This window comes from Branchiostoma belcheri, unplaced genomic scaffold, assembly GCF_001625305.1.
Source record: "Branchiostoma belcheri isolate BF01 breed outbred unplaced genomic scaffold, Haploidv18h27 scaffold158, whole genome shotgun sequence".
In the NCBI taxonomy this organism is placed as follows: Eukaryota; Metazoa; Chordata; class Leptocardii; order Amphioxiformes; family Branchiostomatidae; genus Branchiostoma; species Branchiostoma belcheri.
This window is the reverse complement of record NW_017803024.1, coordinates 442,589-464,920: the sequence shown is the minus strand read 5'-3', so window position 1 is coordinate 464,920 and position 22,332 is coordinate 442,589. Positions and strand designations below refer to the sequence as shown.

At 41.4% G+C, this 22,332-nt stretch overlaps 3 protein-coding genes and 1 pseudogene across 3 annotated transcripts in view; 2 read left to right on the top strand and 2 right to left on the bottom strand.

Annotated features, from left to right (window-relative positions):
* Positions 1–2,170, bottom strand: part of LOC109465778 (oxidation resistance protein 1-like) — a 20,881-nt gene extending 18,711 nt beyond the window's left edge. The window contains exon 1 of the mRNA XM_019763216.1: positions 1,698–2,170. Coding sequence (XP_019618775.1) covers positions 1,698–1,783 — 86 coding nt within the window. The 5' untranslated portion in view covers positions 1,784–2,170. The remainder of the gene's footprint in view (positions 1–1,697) is intronic.
* A 1,038-nt stretch (positions 2,171–3,208) lies between these two features.
* LOC109465804 (exosome complex component MTR3-like) lies at positions 3,209–8,966 on the top strand. The gene is made up of 10 exons (XM_019763246.1): positions 3,209–3,330; positions 4,358–4,421; positions 4,769–4,847; positions 5,475–5,586; positions 5,903–5,965; positions 6,091–6,151; positions 6,909–6,994; positions 7,242–7,301; positions 7,701–7,811; positions 8,456–8,966. Exons 1-10 carry the CDS (start codon positions 3,256–3,258, stop codon positions 8,597–8,599), a joined length of 855 nt encoding a protein of 284 aa, XP_019618805.1. The 5' UTR covers positions 3,209–3,255; the 3' UTR covers positions 8,600–8,966.
* Positions 8,967–9,423: 457 nt separating this feature from the next.
* LOC109465805 (UPF0193 protein EVG1 homolog) lies at positions 9,424–12,400 on the top strand. Its single transcript, XM_019763248.1, has 6 exons — positions 9,424–9,519; positions 10,052–10,114; positions 10,375–10,557; positions 10,950–11,090; positions 11,408–11,508; positions 11,883–12,400. Exons 1-6 carry the CDS (start codon positions 9,432–9,434, stop codon positions 12,018–12,020), a joined length of 714 nt encoding a protein of 237 aa, XP_019618807.1. The 5' UTR covers positions 9,424–9,431; the 3' UTR covers positions 12,021–12,400.
* A 10-nt stretch (positions 12,401–12,410) lies between these two features.
* Positions 12,411–22,309, bottom strand: LOC109465807 (annotated as a pseudogene).
* Between the last annotated feature and the right edge of the window lie 23 nt (positions 22,310–22,332).

Below are 22,332 nucleotides of genomic sequence, written 5' to 3'. Positions count from 1 at the left end.
AAATCTATTTGTCTTTTATATACTACTCCTCGGAGTGTATATAAATCTTATTTGTCTTTTATATACACTCCGAGAGTGTATATAAAATCTATTTGTCTTTTATATACACTCCCGGAAAGTTGATAGGGCATTCGAATGATCTGTCGCCGGTGCTAAGACCGTGCGATCGGCTGGGTTATCCAGAGTCACCAAAGGGACCGGGGCGAACCCCGGGTTGGTCTTGGTCTGATAAATGCACGCCAGACCGTGAGGTCGGCGCTTCTGCCGCATGTATTAGCTCTAGAATTACCACAGTTATCCATGTAGGATGTGACGATCAAAGGAACCATAACTGATTTAATGATCCATTCGCAGTTTCACTGAGACAGTTTAAACTTGCACGTGCATGGCTTAATCTTTGAGACAAGCATTTGACTACTGGCAGGATCAACCAGGTAGCGAGGACGCCAGGGGCGGGCGACCGGTCTCGCTGCCGCCACCGGGAGCGGAGGGTCCCGGGCCCCGCGCAAGCGGGGCGGGGCGGTCCGCTCGACCGAACTTCGGTGGAGATTTCCGTGTTGTTCTCTGATTTTCATCATCCACTAAGATAAACTTGAACACCGAGGTTTAAACTTGGTGCCCCTGAATCCTCAAACACTCACAAAAACCCAGGTTTTGGGCCTACCAAGGAGCCAGTATTTCGGAGTGTATATAAAATCTATTTGTCTTTTATATACACTCCGGGAGTGTAAATAGCCACGCCGTTTTTGGAATGTGCAATGTTCCATTTAACTGTCAAGATGTAAAAATTGCAAGGTAACGTACCACAATCATACCAAACACTAGAAAAGTTACAAACTTGTAATTGTTTATATCCAACCTGTTAATATTTATACTAAAGTGGTGATGATTACATTGAGAGCATAATAAAACTGAGAATTAGGCATCATCCATTTGTGTTACCTTCAACTGACGGCACCTTAATTATACTAATTTACAGAAAACTGTAACTTACCTGGTGTCATTGAAAGGAACAACAACCTTACACTAAGTTACAGCGAATATTTTCCTATAAACAGTTTATTTATCCTGAAATGGTGATGATGACATTAAGAGCAGTCATCATCAATTTGTGTTACCTTCAATCAATGTATGAAAATTTCAATGTATTGTCAAAATGTCATTGTACAACCTTACAGTGTATATTTCCCTGCCCAAACTGCTATAACAGTTTATAAACACGGGCATGTTTACATGTTGTTCCCGCCATGGCTGCAGCCGACACTAAAGCCATTTGTCTGTGTCACATTCTGAACGGAAACCTGGAATCCTGTGACTTCTCCAGACAGGAACAGCGACAACTGTCACTCAAGCAGCTATAATAGGACTGGGAATAGAGCTTAACTACATCAGGGCTTCTTAAAGTATCGCACAGAGGTATTACAGAAGGTCTGCTGGTAAAGATTATAGCAGAGTTTTCATCATACCACCGATGGAAGATAAATAATTTTGCAACACAACTGCGGAGTGCTTTTCTGTATAACTATATTAAACGTCCGCTCAGGTTCTCTCTCTCACAAATACACGGATGTCAGACTAAATAAGAAAATAAACAAACACCACACAGCGTCCCACACGCGGTAAGACCTCCGTGTCGCCATGATTTGTACAAAAATATGAAATGAAAACCGAATCAATACGTGGCCGTCTCCCCTCACCTCGAGAGGTCGAACATTCGCCTCTTCCGGCTGGCTGCGAGCTCCCCCTCCTCCTTCTGTTCCCGACTCGCCATGCGGGTCGCCATCGCTGCGTCAAGACGTCTCAAGACGTCAGTTCGATCATAAGGAAGTCCTTGAGACGTTCTCCTCACTCCTCCTGAAGGACTGCGAACTCTACCGAACACTGCGGTGTCCTTCAGAGAGATCCAGCGCCATTGAATTGGGAGTCATTTATTTTTGGCAGATGGAGCGGTGTAGAACTCGTTTTAAAGGCGGGAACTGCTGTTTTCTCGTGCCACAAGGCTAGCAGACGGTCGGGTCGAAGTGTTCCTGTGATATCACGGAGTAAGAACAGCGGAGAAAGTTGTAAGAGCCTCTGTTTTGAGGCCGAATGTTGCTGTTGTGATACAAGGCAGCGGCCATCTTGGAAATCAGGGTGACGTCATCGCAAGGGAACCTTGGGGAGCTGGACTGTACCAATAATTTATAGGGAATAGAGAAATAATATTGAATTTATTTGAAAAAGCAAATCTTTTTAACGAGCTCAATAAATACATATTAATAAATTAAATAAGTTATATATAACATTGAGAAAATATTTTGTCAAAAAAAGCAATTTTAATATACCAATAAATTGTATCTCAATAAAAAAATGACCTTTACTGATGGTACGCTCCATATTGATTTTTTTAAGGCTACCTTTTCCTAATAACGATTTTGTCATCATGTAATGATGTATTGTTTTGACACGGTGCGGGCGCGATGGTAGAAGTGTAATGCCTTACAACTAGTCTGCACTTTTGAATTTTTTTCAGGCTCACTGTTGACATGATGAAGCATTTAATAGCAAGTTATAATAATGTTATGGGAGCCAGACTATGCAAGCCTTGTAACCAGACTTTTGAGATGAAGAATTGTTATTTCTTTGGATATGAGCTATCCATTGCTCTGCATGGTCGACAAGAGTTGTCTTGGAGCCGGGCTATACAACTAGCTGTGGTATTTTGTTAGAAATATTAGCTTCGATTCGATCAGTTTAAGCTTTTTTTTCTTTTAATTATGAAGAGAGGAGACAAGACAAGGCTATATTGGATCTTAGCAATCTTGTTTTTTGGGACCGCCTTGTTTTTTTTTTGCCCTATCGCATTAGTTTTGGAGTTTGTGTATGATGTCATCCATAAAACTGACTTGCTGCGGCCTAACACGATAGGTTGACTCCTACTCTATAAGCAGGGGTTTGGATTTTGACTTTCTATTTGAGGCGTGTTTTTAGGCTTTTTATTGGGCTTTCTTTCTTGCAGTACTATTCTTTGAAATTTTGGGTTGATGTAGAAAAGTTACCAGTGCAAAAAAAATGCCTTAAAACGCGCCCAAATAAGCCAAAACCCAAGCCCCTGCAAATGGAGTAAACCTGACCCCCCTCTAAATCTTTGGTACACTCCATTGACTTCTAACCCCCCATCGCATGGTACAAGTTTGGAAGCAAGTCCACATAAACCCTCGAGCTCCAAGACTGAAGCGATTTCTGCTTAACCCGTGGTGTTAAGACTCGGAAACGATGCCAGGAGACTCCAGAAGGATAGCCGGCCCGCAGGACAGCCGGGCTCCGCACTGGTTCGGCAGACAGCAAGAGGTAAGGACGGCACTTCTACCGCCCCCCTCCCCACTTACTCCTGACAGGTGTGAACGTGAGTGTAACATACAAGTGAGAGCTGCCAAGTGGCTAAGACTAACGTTATGCTAACTTTTGAATTGTCGACTGAACAGTCGTTTCTAAAATATATTCGTTGTATATTGATTTATAATAAATTTTCATATAAATATAAATAGCAATTTATGTTTTCATCCATTCTAGCATGGCCATATACATGTAAATACATAGCTCCATCATCGAGTCTATGGTTCTAGCTAACCCTTAACATAGATATAAGAGGGTCTGAATGGGGGGGTCCCGACAACGCTCTACGCTGAATTCGGAAACCTCTTGATTACGCTTTACAATAAATTCCAAGTGGCTACAATGCATTACGTAGAATTAAAACGGTGAATACACTCTACGCAAGATGCGCACAATTACGCTCTATGTTTAATTAGAGCGGTCGGTCCGTCTACGCTCTACGTAGAATTAAAACGGCCGATCACGCTCTATGGAAAAGGGCTTGCCCTAGAGCTGTGTACCTAAACAAATTTAAGGTACAGGTACAGGTACAGGTACACAGGTTTAGGTACAGGTCCGGACCTGAACCTGTACCTGAACAATTCGACCAATTTATATGCTCTTCTGAACTCCTTCAATAACAAAAAAAACATAAATAAACTTGATAGTTAAGGTTTATTCTTTGTTTATGGCGAATGCTCAGATAAAATATAGGTGTTTTTGTTTTCTTGAACACACTATCCTTACACAGGGACCCATTGTTAACCAGCTATTTACACATTTGAGGTCACAAATAGGCATAAAATTGGTGTGAAATTGTTTAGGTACAGTACCGGTACTGAGGGATTAGGTATTTTGGACCTGTACCTAATCAATTTTTCCGGTACAGTATCGGTACTGCGTACCGGTACACAGCTCTAGCTTGCCCCTTATAATAATGATGTTGTTCACAGTTTGAGATAACTGAGAGATTTAGAGATGAAAAGTTCCGTTTTGTTCCCAGACACACCAGGAGGCTGGTGGGACCAGACAGGACGGGAGAGGGGACCATGACCTTCGACCTGTGTGTGAGTACGATCGGCAAAGCAGCCCAAACAAAACATTTGTTACAACCCATGTACCATTGACTCAACTTGCAATATGTAATTCCATAGTGTTACAGAATTGAAAATGTATTTACCAGCACATGTAGTGACATATCAGCATGCCATCAGTCAAAACCTTTATTATAAAGCTGGGGTTGGATCAGTGTATGGGGCCTCTCCGACTCCTAGTGAATAAGGATTTTATACTTATAGTTCACAACATGCACAGTTCATGCAGATATCCAGTCCAGGTGCTCAAGGTGAATTTTGAGGCCAGGCCAGCCTGTCCTTTGCTTTCCAGCACACTAATTTTTTTGTCCATTCCCCAGACCTGCACACGGGTGTGGTTAGCCAGGCCACAGGGTCAGCCTACATGGAGATGGGACAGACCAAGGTCATCGCAGCTGTGTGAGTATGACCTGCTGACCTCTGACTCCCAAACTCTGAACCCCTGACCTCTGAACCTACTGACCTTGGTGATGACCAATTAGCAGATTCACAGTTTGAACTGCTCGTACCGACAGCAGAATAATCTAAACCAGGATAGTGAGTGAGTGAGTGAGTGAGTGAGTGTACATGTGTGATGCAGTTGAAGGTCCCTGACTGAAAAAAAAAAAAAAAAACAATGCCTGGACATGTGCTATATGATCATAAAGCATGGTCCAGACAAGAACTCTTAGGGCCTCCACGTTATTATATACACAACCCAAACAGTAAACAGCATATACAGGAACAAAGTGTTGTTTTTTTGCTGTTCATTGATTGATTATTGATTGATTAGTTATTGATTATTGATTATCCACAGATACGGACCCCGTGAGATCTCCCACCGTGAAGAGTTCACCATGAAAGGCAGACTTTACTGTGAGCTGATTGATTGATTGATTATCGATTGATTCATTGATTGATTGTATCCACAGATACGGTCCTCGTGAGATCTCCCGCCGTGAAGAGTTCACCATGAAAGGCCGACTTTGCTGTGAGCTGATTGATTGATTGATTATCGATTGATTCATTGATTGATTGTATCCACAGATACGGTCCCCGTGAGATCTCCCGTCGTGAAGAGTTCACCATGAAAGGCAGACTGTGCTGTGAGCTGAAGTTTGCTACGTTCTCCTGCAGACAGAGGAGACAGCATATACAGGTGAGTTTTCTACTCTAGTTTATTTTGTATAGCTGCAATTCTTGATTTTTTCACTGTACTGTTATGTTCACTGTTTTCACTGTCACTTCTGTACCGTGAACTTATCAATACAGTTAACAAATAATTCCTGGACTTCCTTTTCCTTCACCTGTTGCCTCTGTGAATATATAGTTCCTTGAACATGTCCATTTTTCTCAGACCGTGAACTTTAGCAGCTACCGTGAACATAAAGTGAATCACAGTATTAACTGGATGTGCTATTGGGATGTCTAAGCCATGTTTAACCCAACACTTCTTGTTGTTGTCTATTTTTCAGGATAACCAAGAGAGAGACGGATCACTGATAGTTCTGCAAGCTTTGGAACCAGCTGTGTGCCTGGTAAGCATTATAACATCAACACTAGCCTGACTACATCATGCTTCTAGCACCCGATGTTGGTATGCAGGAAAAATGTATTTTGAGCCCAGACAGAGATGATGTGAAGTTGTGTTTTTGTGTTTCAGGACAAGTTCCCCAAGTCTCAGGTTGACGTGTACATCACAGTGTTACAAGATGATGGCAGCGGTGGGTTGCTTTTATCAATAATGTCCTTTTTTTATGTTTTTGCTCAGTTTCCTCTTCTTCCTCTCCAAACACATTGGATATCACCATGGTAACTGGTGCTGTAGCAGACACTCTGTTGTGTTGGATTACATTATGTAAAAAATGGCAGGACGGGGAGGGGGTGTAGTGGTGAATGTTTAAGAGTAAAAATAAAGAGAGCAGTACTAGTAGTTTGATAGGCTAGACCAAATGAAGGTCTTGTATCCCAATTTTACTGTTTGTATGTGACTGTTGTGTTTTGTTGTGTAAAACAGGGACCCATTGAAAAGAAGTGCAATGGGCCACCCTGTATAAAAATGACGCAAAATAAAATAAAATTAAATGAAAAGGTAAACATTATACATTTACTTTGAATATGTTACATTTCTAGTTGTTACAGTACATGACATGTTGTTATGCCAAAAAGCAGTTACTCAAGCAACTGGATATGATTTTGGAAACGGTCACTGACAGACGTTTCACGCTACTACTGGTGTGAAAAATGGAGGTATTGTTTTTTGTGACACTGGAGAGTTGCCAGAAAAGCATATTTATGAGTACGATCTATTTATTGATTGTGACAATTCTCCAGCGTCACTGACGAAAGGTAGTGGATACTAGCTGAAACGTCTGACCGTTTCCAAAATCATATCCAGTTGCTTGAGTAACTGCTGTTGGGCGTATCTTATTACCTGGATGTCTAGCCTTCATGACATGTTGTTGTTGTTTATGTTTACAGCGTTGGCAGCTGCAATCACCTGTGCTGCGCTGGGATTGGCCGACGCAGGAGTCATGATGTACGACGTCGTGGTGGGATGTTCCGTGGTAACCATGGTTTCCTTCATGTTTCATATTTATTATCATTATTATTACAATATTTTGTTCTTTTGCCAATCAGGTGTGAATTCTTGTAATTAATATTAAGACATTTTCATTAAACCAAACTTTGACCCCCTGTTATACATGTAGTAACCCAAACTTACAAATCAGTTTATAAGAGGAAATTCATAAAAATGTACAAGTCAGATAACCTTCTGTACTCTGGTTGACCTTGACCCCTGACCTGTTCCAGAGACAATGTGGAGAAGACCAATGGTTAGACCCAAGTGTGAGGGAGGAGTTCAGGCCAGAGGTGAGATCATGTTTCTAAGTAATAATCCTTCTTACACCTTTTAGTGTATGCATGTAGACAGTTCCCATCTCCATTTTCAAAGCCTGTGTTTTATTCTATATGTACAATAAGCATTCTAGAATAAAGCTCTGTTTCCTCTTCTTCTTCTCCAAACAAATAAGGTCAATGACCTGAACCAGACAGTCTATCACCATGTAACTGGTGTTGGGTTACACCATGTTGCAGTTTTATAGCAGGAGGGATTTAGACTCCTGTCACCTTTTTATAAAATTCAATGTGTTTGAGTAAGAATTAACCATATGAAAAGGTAAACATAATATGCATTTGCTTTGTAAAGGTTATTTTCTATGTAATTTATATATGTTATGTCAAACTGTGTATTATGATGCTGTATTTCAGGTAGAGAGTGCAGGTGACCATGGGATGGTGACGGTGGGGCTTCTGCCTTCCCTAAACCAGGTGTCGGCTCTCGTGTTAGATGGACACCTGCAACAACAAACAGCTGTACAGGTAAGCAGATGTTTGTTTGTTTGTTTGTTATTCAGATGTTGACTGTGGTCCTAGACAGCATTGCATTGTGTGTGCGTGTGTGTGTTGGGGAATCACAGATACATACTCATCCCCCCCACATATACACTCATACACACACACAGACATGCACACATACATGTATACAGACATACACTCAAATGCACACACACACACACTCACTCACTCATATGCACACACACACATACACTCATATCGGCATACACTCATATGCACACACACACATACACTCATATCGGCATACACTCATATGCACACACACACATACACTCATATGGGCACACACACAGATGCACAGACACACACACACACAAATACACACACACAAACACTATGAGTGTTTGGCGCCCGAAATCAGCTATGCTGCCTGGGTGGCCAGTGTATTGTATCGTCACAATCGAATTAAAATTAAAATAAAACAAACACTAACACACACACAAACGAACAAACACACACCTACCTACATACACACACATACAAAGAAACAAAACAGATGCACTCACAACTTCACTTTGTTTGTAATAAATTAAAATGTGAAGCACCCAGAACACTCCTCAGAAATCTTGAAGACAAGTGTTCTCCTAAGACATTTCTTGCATCTCCAGGCTGTTAAGACGTGCATCAGTGGCTGCCAAGGAATCTACCCGATCCTTAAAGACTGTCTGGTGTCGTCTACAAGGAGGAACGTCCCTTCTTTGGAGCAGAAGTCAGGCCAGACCAGCACAGATGGACAGAATGGGCAGACATGAGACTTGGAATAAAATCTGACCATGGAAGGGGGAGGGGGGTCTGTTCTAATATAATATAGCAGATTATATCTTGTATGCTAATAATGACACGTTTTCCAGTGGATAATAATAGTTAAGTCACAAACTATGTTCCCAGATTATAACATACATGGTAAACTATGCATTTCTTGTCTTGAAAGTTCAACCTCCTTAGTTTAAACTGTAACTTAATTTTCAACGTAAGAAATTGGACTGAAATTGTACAGTTGGTCTCATTGTTCCATAATTTCAATGAATATAAAACATGGAAGTGATGTGCAAGCACCATCTTTACATAGTTGTTTTTCTATTCTAACATCAAGAAAAATTACAATTTGGACAAATCGGGTTAAAATTGGTCTATAATAAACAGTATGATACAATTAAAACAAATTTCTTGCAATAATGAAATCATATGTTGACAATAAAATAAGGGTTGTCATTATTAAAAGGTAGGTTTAGCTATTTATTCATCTATTTTTACATTCAACATTCTAAAAACTTTATGGCGAGACGCCACCTGTCTGTTCTGGGCAGAACTACAGCCCTGACGTAGCCGTTACCATGCCGACGCACAACAAACAAAACAAGCAACCGCATCCAAACGCTCAAACCTCCCTCATACACATATATTCGTGATATTCAGTTAATAAAACTTTATTTGTGAATACGCATTCATTTATACATGTAAATTTAATGCGTTGGTATTTATAAAAGGGTATTTGCGGGTATTTCTTAAGATAACTTTTTTCGTGTTTGGGGAAGAAGTGTGAGTTGCGTTTGGGCGCGGCCTGTATGTTCAAAACTGTCCAAGATGGCGGCGAGACAGCCAGTGGCTAAAGGCGGAATGTGGAACACACAACAAGCTCAGTACAGTAAGGAGACTCAGGAACTGCTCAAAGGTTGGTCTGTAACGAGTTAAGAACTTAGGGAAGCGTCTGGATATAAAACTGTTGTCGTTTTGGGCCGATTTTCGACGGAGTGGTGTGTGTTTGGTAGCGTCTATCACTCAGATATATAAACAAACTCGTGAAGTCAAGACGTTCCTTTGATTGAAATCCTTCTAACTTGTAAATGAATTTGTAAAACTGTTTAACCATTTCTGGCTTTTGCTATTGATTGTATATGTTAAGTGCGTTTTCTATCAATTTTGAGCCCTTGTAAGAAGTAAGAACTTGTGGTACGAGATAAAGTAATAGCTGGTGCGACGATCAACTCATAATCTACTCACTGTTATGGCAATCGCCAAAAAACAGTTACTCAAGCAACTGGATATGATTTTGGAAACGATGTTTCAGCTAGCATACCTTTTGTCAGTGACACTAGAGAACTTGTGCAGAAATTCAGGTTTATAAGCACACAAACTATTGATTGATGTGCAAATAAGTGAAGACAATTTTTATCATAATCATTTGTTTTGTTTTGAATCCACAGTTATGATGCAGGAGTCGAAGTTGACAAATTTCCAGCAGAGAAAACTGAACCAGACCATGAGGGGTGAGATTTTATTTTGAAGTATGGTGGTCTGTGTTGTTACCATGTGTTAATGTTATATTTATGTTATTGTGTGGCAGTTACTTTTTTATATTGTATCATTGTATTATGTAATGGACCACTGGAAGAATAGCTGATAAGCTAAATGTGGATCTAAATGAAGTCAAAGTCAGAGTTTGTATTACACAGACTAATAATGCCATATTCATAATATTTTCAGTTTTGATGCTCTAAACTATAATTATAATAACGACCTGTTCCAGCCGGTGGGACCCTCCCGCTGAACTGCCCTCCCACCAGCAGTCAGCGACCCCAGCGACCTTCCGCCCCCGTGACCCCCAGCAAGAAGGTCAACCCAAGGACGTATGCGGGAGGTCGGAGGTCAAAGGAGGCGTGTGAAAACTCTCCAGCTGCCCAGCCAGAGGATTACAGACCCAGACCTAAGAGTTAGTTCTGATCTTTTGTTTTAGACTTTGCAGAAGAAAAGTGCCTTGTTTTTGCCCAGTTTCTTCTTCCTCTTCTTCCCCTGTTCCAAACAAATACCGGTAAGGTCAATGACCTGAACCGGACATCTGTCACCATGATAACAGTTACTAACTGGTGCTGCAGCAGACATCCTCTGGTGTTGGATTACATTATGTAGCAAGTGGCAGGACAGAGTTGGAGGCTACAATATAGGTGCTGGTCACATACAGTTATATGAATGAGCAAGAATAGAAAACAGAGCAGTAGTTTGTTAGGCTGAACCACTGAAGGGTATATAATATAATATAGACCATTGCTTTGCAAAGGTTACTAATTCTAGTTTTGTTTTGTTTGTAATTTCTTGTATTTACAGAGGCAGTTTGCACAGATAAGGAGAAGGCACGATTAGGAAACCTGATGGCATACGGAGAGGAGCCTCCTGAAGTGACGCCGGCACGGATGGTCGAGTTACTGAGTCCTGAACCAACTATCGAGAGGGACAGGTTTGAAGAATGTAAGCACGGAAAATCTAATAGTATATGCTTTTTTTGACAGTTACTGTTACAGATATTTGTTAGTTTATTTGCATATATATATGTACTAGCCTGAGTGTCAGCCTTGTTAGCTTTCATCCGCTCCCTAAGATCCGCTAACAGGGCTGACACTCAGGCTCTTTATATTATAGTATTGATGTATAAGCAAATTTTGCTTTTTGCCTCACACTCAATAAATACATGTGAATATATACAATGAAATTACCTGTACCTAGTTCCATTCTCATCTTTCAGCATTGATGATTCTGATTTCCTTTTTTTGTATGTTGTTCTCTAGTACAAGCAGAGATTGAGGAGAGGGCAGAATTCCTGGAGGAAATGGAAAACCTGGGACGGGGGAAAGATTACAGAACAATCATCCGGACTGAGATATCACAGGTAACATAACACAGACAAATGTATACCCAAACACCCAGATACATACACTCACAAATACACACACACACACATCCGCAAGAGATATCACAGGTATCTGTATCAGTATAGCCGGTATAACCGCCCTTCGGCGCAACACACAGAAAAACATACAAAGACAGACACACGCGCACACACACACACACACACATACATACACACAATTGCGTGCACACACATGAATCCTATTGGAGTTGGTAAATTTTTGTGTGTGTGTGCACATGCTTAAAAGACAAGAACTCACAACATTGATTCATGTCACTTTAGATAAATAGAGATTGAATGAAACTTGTTATAAAATGTTCAACTGATTTTCATCCTTTTTCTTTCCACCTCAGAAAATCCGTGAAATGGAGGTGATTGACAGAAAACGGACAGAACAGCTGAAGAAGCAGATCGAACTCCAACAGAAGCAGTCTGATCAGAAGAGACACCTGGCAGAACAGGCAGAAAGTGCAGGCACTTCTGGGCTTTGATTAGGCTGTACACTGTGACACTGGCCGGGGGTTTTCACAATGACAGTGACATTTTATTGCATATCCATGCTCAAATGGGGCTAATTGCAGTAAGTTAGATACAAGAGAGTTATAAGGAAACTATGCTACTACGAGTTGGGGTGTGTAGAGAGTGTGTCTGGTTAGCTTTGAGTGCATAAATGGTATGTTGAGCAGTTGTAAGTGTACAGATTTGTCCGTAAAATTCAGCGTTGTATAATATATATCCTGGGAGCTCAATCATGCACTTCTATGCACCAGAAATCGGTCCTGCCCACCTAATTTCTGGCGGTGGGATGTGTGGGTACACCTAGATATAATTGAACAGGGAGAAAGAGTAGCTTTCCAATGATATATAATTTTATGCATGATAGGTAGAAAATTTAAGTGACAGTATCATGCTTTGTGTGTATTACGGTGATGTGTTAAAGGTATGAGTTAGTAATAATAACCCTTCCAAAGTTGGGTGTCCTTTTTCTTTGAAACGCCCTCTGCATGCTACCTTGTACTCTGTGACTACTATGTACTAAATATGTATGTGTATTGTAAACTGCAGTGTTATGAAATGTTATGAAAGTTAGATAGACAAATTGAAATACACAATGAACATTTTTGAACACAAATATTGTTTCTCTCATTATTCCATGTATTTTACATTCATCTGTTATTGTACAAAGAGCTACTAACAAAGTACCTTGTACATGAAACTATATGAATTAGTATCAGGATGGGGTCACCAGTGACATTGAAAAAACAGTGAGTTTAAAGGCATCTATTTAATGCAGGATCGGTAATATATACATCCATGACATTTAATTTCATGTGGTGACCTTAGCTATTGTGGACCTAAAGTTACTCTTTTCTACATTATTAAACAACTAAGTTCAACCACCCATCACCAACCATTATCAAATTTATTTTAAATGGACACATGTAATTAACATTTTCAACAAGAGTTACTACTAACTTTATATCTGATTCAGTAAGTGCAATTATCCATCACCAACCACTATCACACTTACTAGTATTACATTTTTACCAGAAGTTAGACTCCTTGATATCAGTAAGTTTTTCCCAAACTTTGCTTTTCTGATTCAGAATCTGAATTGAGGTCTGACCTTATAACATACATGTACATTATCATAGAGGGTGTCTAACCTATGTGCTCCTGTATGCAATTGTCCATTCTGTACAATTATGCAAGTTTTTGGTGCACCTTTTTGGAGTGGTTGTGCAGCAGTGTTGACTGAAGCCTTTTCAGCATAATTATCTAGGGTGCCTCATTTATGTGTTTCTGTACGTAATGCACCATCATGCAAGTTTTTCATGCTTTTTTTCTACATGTAGTAGTCCATTATGCGAGTCTTTGGTGCACCCTTTTGGAGTCAGGTTATGCAGTAGAGTGGACTGTTTGAATCCCTTTCCCAAAATTTTGCAGACGTACAGAATTTTTCTTGTGTGTCTGTGCATAGTCCTTACTGTACCATTACCCAAGTTTCTGGTGCACTTTTTTGGAGTGGTTATGCAGCAGTGTGGACTGTTTGAATCCCTTCCCACAGATTTCACAAACGTATGGAGTCTCCCCAGTGTGCTGCCGCATATGACGGTCCATCGAACACTTTTGTGAGAATCGGCGGTCACAGAAAGGACAGTGGTGAGGCTGACTCTTGTTGTGTGTAAGTTCGTGTCGCTTCATGCTGGAGTACTGAGCGAACACACGGCCACAATCCTTACACGCATACTCCTTAGCACGAGTGTGGATGTTTTCATGCACCTGAAAATAACAAGAACTAGTCATCGGAAAATAGTTTCATCTGGTTGGTTTAACATAGGATACATGTATTTGGGTTTCTTTTACCCTACATTGTAAAATAAAACAACTAATAGTCTAAGAAATAGTCATGCCTGAAACTTGAAGTTAAAGTATCAAGAGTCATCAACCAAGGATTGAGTGGTTTGAAAACTTGTTTTTCCCTAGAACTACAATGTATCGTGTTGAGTGAAACTTGCTACCACCAAGTACAGTAGGGGCATCCATACCAGATAGTTCAAAGATTACATGTTACAGATAGATATAGATAACAAGCAGAGATTTCACAACTGAACAAAAATACATGTAAAAATATAGATTGAAGAACAGAAACTGGTACAGAGGTGAAAGGTCCTGTAGATGTGCAGTATGGTACCTGGTAGTTATAACATGAATGACAGTTACTGTATTGAATATTATTGCAGCCCAGCTATGACTAAACAAAAAAGCAGTAACACACTGTCAAGGTACCTGTAGATGTGCAGCATCCTTGAAGCCCTTCCCACAGTGTGTACAGAGATGTGGAGTCTCGTCTGAGTGGATCTTGGCGTGTTTCGTCAGTCGGACCTGCTGTTCGTAGTACGTGTTACACACCGCACAGTGCCACGGGGTTTCACCCTGCAAGGAACAATAAAATATCATACTATCATAAAAGTCAGGCCTCGAAATTAATTTTTTTCATAATGTCCCAGCACTGTCCCAAAAATAAATTTCAGTTGTCCTGAAGTGAGGATGAACTGTCCCAACCTGTTTTTTGGATTTGAAGTCAACTTTATTTTGCTTACTGGTATGTTCACTCCCAAGTAGACAGGAAATTTGGGGCAACTTTCCTGGATCAAAATGCCGGGACGTGTGCCTGATTAACAAAAGAAGGGCTGACATTCTGATGTTGATAATTTGTATTGTCCCAAAAATGTCCCTAAGTGTCTTTTTAGTTGCCCCAACCTAAATTTTAGTGGTTAGTGGCCATTGGACCACCTTTAATTTCGAGCGCTGGGTTCTACCAGCTATACAGATACATTACATAGAAACAGGTACCTTTGAAACGTGCCCGTCGATGTGCGCCCGGAATGCCGTCATGGCTGGGAACGTTGCCTTACACACAGGGCAGGCATGGGTCTCGTCGGCGCTGCAGTGTTGTGCCACGTGCTTCGCGTACTGGCTCAGGAATTTCAACATCTTCCCGCAAACTCCGCAGGTAAATCGGAACTCCTTCTCTCCGCGGCAAGTCACAAGCTCGTGCCGTTCGCAATTTTTCTTCGATGCGAAGGATTTTCCGCAAACCGAACATGAAAAACTTTGCTCGTGGGTTGTTAGGTGCCGCTGGAATAAATGAATGAATACGTCGGTGAAGGTTAGACATTCAGGTAATAAGATATGCCAAAAAGATATTCAAACTATGTTTCCATTAAAACGTACATTGTACTATAAAAAGAGTAGGGGACCTTCCCGTGTGAATGGTCCAAATCTTACAGTCCGGTCTTACGCAGCTTTTACATGTACGCACATGTACAAAACTGGTGTGTTGCACCTAAACGCGGTTTACCGGTTATGTGAAACAAACAAAAAAAGAAAACAAACAAAAACCTGGAAGTCGGTTTCCTTCAGGAACTTCTGTCCACAGACAGTGCAGGTGTGTGCAGTACCGTCGTGCAGTGCTAGGTGGCGCTGCAGGTACAGCATGGACATGTACTTCTTCCCACACTGTTCACAGGTGTAGTGCTGCGCTGGCTTTCGGATCAGGTTTTTTTCACGGCGGTACAGGCTGGAAATATAAACAGAGGGAGAAAAGGGGACTGGGTTAGAAATATCCAAGCTTGAACTTAATTCCCTGCTTTCAGCCAATATTTTGTTCATAGTGACATACATGTAAAAAATGTAACATGTTTCAGATTTCAGTCCTGAAAAAAAACGGTCCGTTTGTAGGAAAGTTTTCAGTCTATTTTTCGCCTTCTTCTCTTTTTTTAATGATCTGATTTAAAACTGAAATGCCTCAAAACCAGTGTATATTGTCTCTATGATCCGTTTGGTTGTGTGAAAGAGACACCCCCATGCATTCATAACTAAAAATTGCCTTTTGGAAACAGAAAACGCAACCTTTGCTTCCGTGTCTCACCTTGACTTTTGTTTCTCCTCCTCGGTGATCTGATCTGGGTGCAGCCGGTACTTGTGATCCATGAGATCTGCAGAGATCCAGGTCCGGTGGCCACAGATCTCGCACACGTGTCTCTTCAGGGCCGGATCATGGACCTTTGCTACATGACCTGTGAAGGCAAACACAAATTGTTACTCCCTCTAAGGCAGAAACTCCCTGTGGCAGCACATGCAGGAACTGTGTACATTGTCACAACACATTTTGAAATTTTGAGACCACAAGAAACTAACAGGTATATATTAGTATGTCAGTGAAGGTTAGACATCCAGGTAATAAGATATGCCAAAAAAACAGTTACTGATTCAGAAGCAACTGGGTATGATTTTGGAAATGGTCAGTGACACTAAGAGACCTGAATGCTACCTGAAACGTCTGACTGTTTCCAAACCATATTCAGTTGCTTGTCAATGAGTAACTGTTTTTTTGGGTACTAGTATGTCTTTGTGGCACTGTTGATACAAACAAACCTTGTAGCTCCTTCTTATGGTTGAATCGTTTCCCACAGTAGTCACACAGACAGGAATTTGTGCCTTTGTGCCTCAGAATATGAGCTCTCAGCGACAACATGGACTTAAACATGGCCCCACACTCGTCGCACTTCAGTTTCCTTTCGCTGTGGACGAGTTTTCGGTGAGCGTTGAGGGTGTGGAAGGGGGAGATGGGTTTGTGGCACTGCTGACACCAGGAGCGGCGCGACTCGTGCAGCAAACGGACGTGTGCATTCATGTGGAACCTGGGAGAGAAAAACAACATTAACAAATTTATTTTCTTAGCATGATAGTTCATGGTAGTTCACCTCATAAAGCCACCTCGTTCACTGCGCTCACTCGGTGGCTTCATTCAGTCGTTATAGCAACTGACAAGGCTTTATCACACCATATTCACCTCGGGGCGGGTCATTAACCCTTAAGTAAAAGATGCAAAACGGGAAGCTAGTAGAAGAACGGTTGATAAATACTGGACCAGGTATATTTCGAGTGTCTTCACTATGAGTATGATTTATAAATTTAAAACAGATTAGTGTCTGTTAATAAAGAAAAAAACAAGGGGACAATATGAAAGAAATGCCATACTCAAAGGAGTGATTGTCTAGTAGTACATATTTCATGAATGAACAAACAATTTTCCAGTATATTTAGTAATTCCCAAACCTTGTAGGCATGGTCTGTGCACAGTACAGGCACTTCTGTAGGTCATGGAACTGGTGACACTCCTCCAGGTGGGCCCTCAAGTCTTCCTCCTGTCGGAAGCACGTCTTACAGACAGTACACAGGTGAGGAGTGTACCCCAGGTGTGACAACAGGTGTGCCTCCAGCAGGTGGATCTGGTAGGAAGGAGGGAAGGAATGAATGAATGAATGAACAAAATAGCACCCCAGTGAGATTCCTGCAAGGGTCATACATTTTTTTAGTTGATCAACCTTTTTAAGCTCCATGATCTGACACCTGAGTGACAAAGACTGAGGACTGAAACAGGAAACACAACTTTTTTTTTCTAGATTATCATGAAAGTTCATCTGTGTTGGTAGTAATCATAGTAAAACGTTGAAGTTTATTCCAACACACAATTGTACAGGGATCAAATTTTCATTTTGCCTTCATCAGGATAATTAATGACCAATCACTTCATGACGTGATCTCGCAAGAGTTACCGTTTACAAACACGTGACCTTATTCACACGATACTGAAAATTTTATGTGTGTTGAAATAAAGTTCAACGTTTTACTAAAACTTAAAACAGGTAAGTTTGCGTACCTTGTAGAAGAGCTGATCACACTGTGGACAGATGAAGGACACGATGCCGTGAGATTTCTCCTCGTGTCGCGCCAGACTCACCGGACTGGGCAGCCAGTCTCCGCAGGTCGTGCAGTGATGTCTGTCGCTTACGCCTGACAACGGGTTGCCATGGTTACCGTTACCATGGTTACCGTTTACTACATCGTCTTGGTGACTTTCCTCCTCCTCCTCGACAACTTCTGGATTCTTCTCAACAGGTTTGCTTCCCAAGTCTGTATCCTGCTCTAGTTGGTTCTCAGGTGTTTGTACCTCGTTTTCTGTTCCACTCTTCACAAGTTTGCTTCCTGAGTTGTCCGTATCTGTTTCCTCTGCCATACCGGAAAGCAACTGTGCATTTTGTTGCAGAATTTCCCCAACTTTCTCTACTTCACCCTCCACATTTTCTGCTCCATCCTTCAAAAGTTCTCTTCCTGAGTCGTCTGTATCCATCTGTTGTCTCTCTGTTATTCCATAGACTGATTTTGCCATCTGCTGCAAAATTGCCCCAACTTTCTCCACTTTACCTTCCACAGTGTCGGAAATGGTGGTACTAGTGGGCCTGTTCTCAGAATATTGCTCATTTCCTCGTTGTTCTGAAGGTGTAGAATGTGAGATGCTTTTCGAGTTAACCGCTGTTCCAGACTGTGTTAAGTTGGACTCTGCATTTTGCTGCAGGATCGCCCCTACCATGTAAACCTTCTCCTCTTCACCCTCTACAGTACCCGAGATAGTTGTGTGAGGCTTGTTCTCAGAGCCTGGCCTGGTTCTTTGTTGTTCTGATGTTGTAGAGTCCAAAATACTATCTGAGTTAACCACTGTTCCTGGTTGCTTGTGCTCAGAATACTGCTCAATTCCTTGATGTTCTGATGGTATAGAGTGTGTATTACTTTCTGAGTTTACTACTGTTCCTGGTTTCTGTGCTTGGTTGGGCTTTGAGATGTTTTCTGAGTTTACCACCATCCCTGTTCCTGGTTTCTGTGCTTGGTCAGGCTGTGAGATGTTTCCGGAGCCAGTTTTGGTCAGCAGTGGTTGCTGTACAGGTGTTGAGTGTGCCATGGCCATGTGACGTGTCAGCTCACCTGCCATGTACACCTTCCCACACTTCACACACCTCGACTCACTGGCTGCTGACTTTTTCATCTGCAACACAAATATAAACAAACATACTAACATAGACTAAGCTTAGACATACATGTTACATGTCTGTATACATGTCCAAAGAATGGACCGCGACTGGACAGCGACAAATGGCCTAGGAAGAAATGGATAGACAATGTAAGGGAGGACTTCCGCCACTTGAACCTACATGACGTCAACCCAGAGGATAGAGGCAAGTGGCGGGCTGCCATCAAGCCTCAGCATTGCAGTGCAAGCATGTCTAACCTCGGAAGTCAGGAAGCCACAGATGATAAACCGCATAGTGAGCTAGTAGTAGTAACACAAAAGTACAGAAAAGTCCCAGAAAAGTCCAAACTCATTCACAGAAAAGTCACAGAGGAAAGAGAGTGGGTGCTTAATTTGAAACCTCTAACACTTCTGAAATTTTATCCCTTTGCTTTATTTATTCTGTCTGTACTTTTATCACAGAATACATGGACACGTCAAGTTACCTGTTCCTCAGGAAAGGTGTGCTGGATGAGCTCGTGACGTTGTAAGGCATCTCTGCGCTTGTAAGAGGCAGGACACAACTTGCACCTGGAAAGACATGTTGTAATGAGACAGGTTTTTGATAATGTGGGCTTCAAGGTTTTCTGAATATTGTTACTCAACATACATCTACACTTGCAGTGTACATGTTAGGTAAAAAAACGTAGTTCCATAGCCTGGCCCCATTTTATACCTGGGTGGAGTGAGAAAAGTGTCTTTCCTGAATGCCACCACAACTATTTATTTGTCAGCGTACAGTATGTACACCTGTCTGTTCTAAATGAATCTTTTTTTTGTTCTGTATGTTTTTCTTTACTGGGTGAAGTGAGGAAACCTCTTGCCACAGGGATCAAAAGAGTCGGCTAGCCTAACCAATCAGCCATTCAACACCAATGTTACGGTGTGTAATAAACGCATTCAAAAACAAGAATTCAGAGACCTCATCCCTCTATGAAATATGTCAAGTTTTTGTAAATGTTTTACAACGTTCACCTGAAAGGCCTGTCCTTGCTGTGGACCTCCTGATGTCTCCTTAACCAGTCCGACCTGCTGAACACCTTCCCACATGTCTTACAGGTGAAAGTGCCGAGGGTACGTCTTGCCTTCGTCTTGGGAGGAGCACACGTCTGGACGTGTTTCTTAAAGTGGTGGGCGTGACTGAAATGTCTTCCGCACTTCTCACAGGTGTGAGACTCAGAGTCAGCTGATTTCTGTAAGATAAAAAGAAAGAATTTATAATTAGTAACATTTACAAACCAAATGCATAATGTTTACTGTCGCATATGGTCTGCTCTGTTAATTCTTACTTAAACACATTCATAATCATATACTAGTATAAGGTCAGACAGGAGTCTAAATCCCTGCTGCTATAAGATTGCAACATGATGTAACACAACACTAGTTACCATGGTGACAGACTTCTGATTCAGGTTATTGACCTTATTTGTTTGAAGAAGAAGAGGAGAAGAAACAGAGCAAAAAAAATATGTTTTCCTGCGATTAACATAACATCCAAAAAATTTTTTGTGCACCCAATTTTTTAGGTTGGGTTCACCTATTCCCAAGCATGAGCTTCGAGCCCCGATGTTGTGCCTGACAGGCTGAATAGTAGATAGTAGATAGTAGATTCTTTCAGCCAGGTAGGTATCCATCCAGTTTAGGCTGAAGGTTAAGGTCTGACAGTTTTACCTCTTGTGGTTGAACTTGAAGTTGCAGGTGTTCGTCCAGAGGGTGTTCGTCGACCAGGGGCCGCTTTTGTCTCCTACGTAGAGAGTACCTGCTGTCAGCCATGGTGGGTCTGTGAACAGGGTACCTGCAGTTAGAACAAAACTCACTAGGAGGCTCTTATGTACTAGTAAACAGGGCTACTGACTGATGCAGGGAGTACCTGCCTTCAGCCATGGAGGGTCTGAATAATCTCCAAGCAGATCATACGGTGGCAAGGCAGTGACTGTGTCCATTGGCCCAAGAAGGTTAAATTTGTATTTCACCTTCTGCATTGGCCAGAGGAGTGTCCACTAGCCACCAAAGATCTGCGGACACAGAAACAAGGAGGAGCACTTCTTTCAAAAGTTGTTTGTTGTTGCCCCAAAGTCAGTCACCCGCACATATCTCAGTGGGAGTTTGGGATCCTAACAGAACCAGGCAATGCTTTCAGCTGGTACAAAAAGGTGCTGGCTAAAACATAGAAATGAATAACTAGGGTTATTGTGGTTCAAATATAAACCTTTTTATTGTTTAAACCGTCCAAAATAAAGGTCCAGTGACCCACTCAGAGACTTCCTGTAACCATGGTAACGGTCAACCAGCTGGCCCACTATGAAGGGCAATAGCCTTGCATGGTACTGGTGGTGAGGACAATAAACTACTTGGGAAGCTTATTTTGATTAGGCAACAACTAGGTGTTAATTAGGTGTTAATAGCCTTTCAACTTTATGACTGCTGGCAGATGTTGGATGGCAAATGATTACAGTCTGGTCAGTAGAAACTATATTTTGCAGCCACTGAAAAATCTGCTTGGAGATTATATATTTTAACATAATAGTTGCAAAAACATACCCCTTGGTACATGTAGTAAACATGCAGTTTACCTTTTTTAGTTTTTGCAACATATAAACCTACTAGGATTATGATTTATGGCATCACAGGCTTCTCTTGGTCATATCAGGGAGATTCTATCAAACTTCCTTGAATCATATTTTATATCATTACCCGCCACACCATTTGTTTGTGATGGTCCAAAATCATTATTCTACAGCCCAGACTTGGTGTTCACTTCAAATCACCAGTGCAGAAAAACCAGCTGCAAATGTTTGCTATCTAAGCCCCAAACACAAGACATCCCTCCCCCAAGCTAGCCGTGAGTGACCACTCTGAAGGCCTTTTGTATGATCATCGTGGCCAGTATTATTCATACAAAAGGCTACCCCCAAGCATGTAAAAGTAAGCCATGTAAAAAGTAAACAAATTCCAACACACAAATTATGTGTATTGCTAGCCTTATGTTTACCCCTAAATGCCACCTGTTCTATATAAACGCGTAACAAGTTACCCCAGTCTTACCTTCAGTAGTCCAGCACACCACTTTTCAATCCTTCACGCCTCTACAAATCCTCTCCGCTTCTTTGTCAAGCAAATATCGACCAAACAATCGTACCGGCTTTTTCGTCTTTTGTCTGTCTTGTAACAGTTGTGTTCCTTTCTCTCGACTTTCTGACGTGTTTCCTTGCGTTTCAACTTGATTTACCTTCCAGCAGAGACCTCCCAATGTATAACATAAAATTTTAGAGCCGTTTTGCACGAAATAAGTCGTAGATTTGTCCAAAAACAGGATTTTTTGACGAGGTTCACAGAAAAAGTGTCCCTCCGGCCGCCATGTTTGTCCAGGAGAGGTCAGAGTTCGCCAG

Excerpts from the sequence above, each read along its gene's own strand:
- LOC109465804 (XM_019763246.1), top strand. The coding sequence starts at position 3,256 with ATGCCAGGAGACTCCAGAAGGATAGCCGGCCCGCAGGACAGCCGGGCT. Across the intron at positions 5,966-6,090 it reads TGGAACCAGCTGTGTGCCTG|GACAAGTTCCCCAAGTCTCA; the intron begins GTAAGCATTATA and ends TTTGTGTTTCAG. Across the intron at positions 7,302-7,700 it reads GGGAGGAGTTCAGGCCAGAG|GTAGAGAGTGCAGGTGACCA; the intron begins GTGAGATCATGT and ends GCTGTATTTCAG.
- LOC109465805 (XM_019763248.1), top strand. The coding sequence starts at position 9,432 with ATGGCGGCGAGACAGCCAGTGGCTAAAGGCGGAATGTGGAACACACAA. Across the intron at positions 11,091-11,407 it reads GAGGGACAGGTTTGAAGAAT|TACAAGCAGAGATTGAGGAG; the intron begins GTAAGCACGGAA and ends GTTGTTCTCTAG. Across the intron at positions 11,509-11,882 it reads TCCGGACTGAGATATCACAG|AAAATCCGTGAAATGGAGGT; the intron begins GTAACATAACAC and ends TTTCCACCTCAG.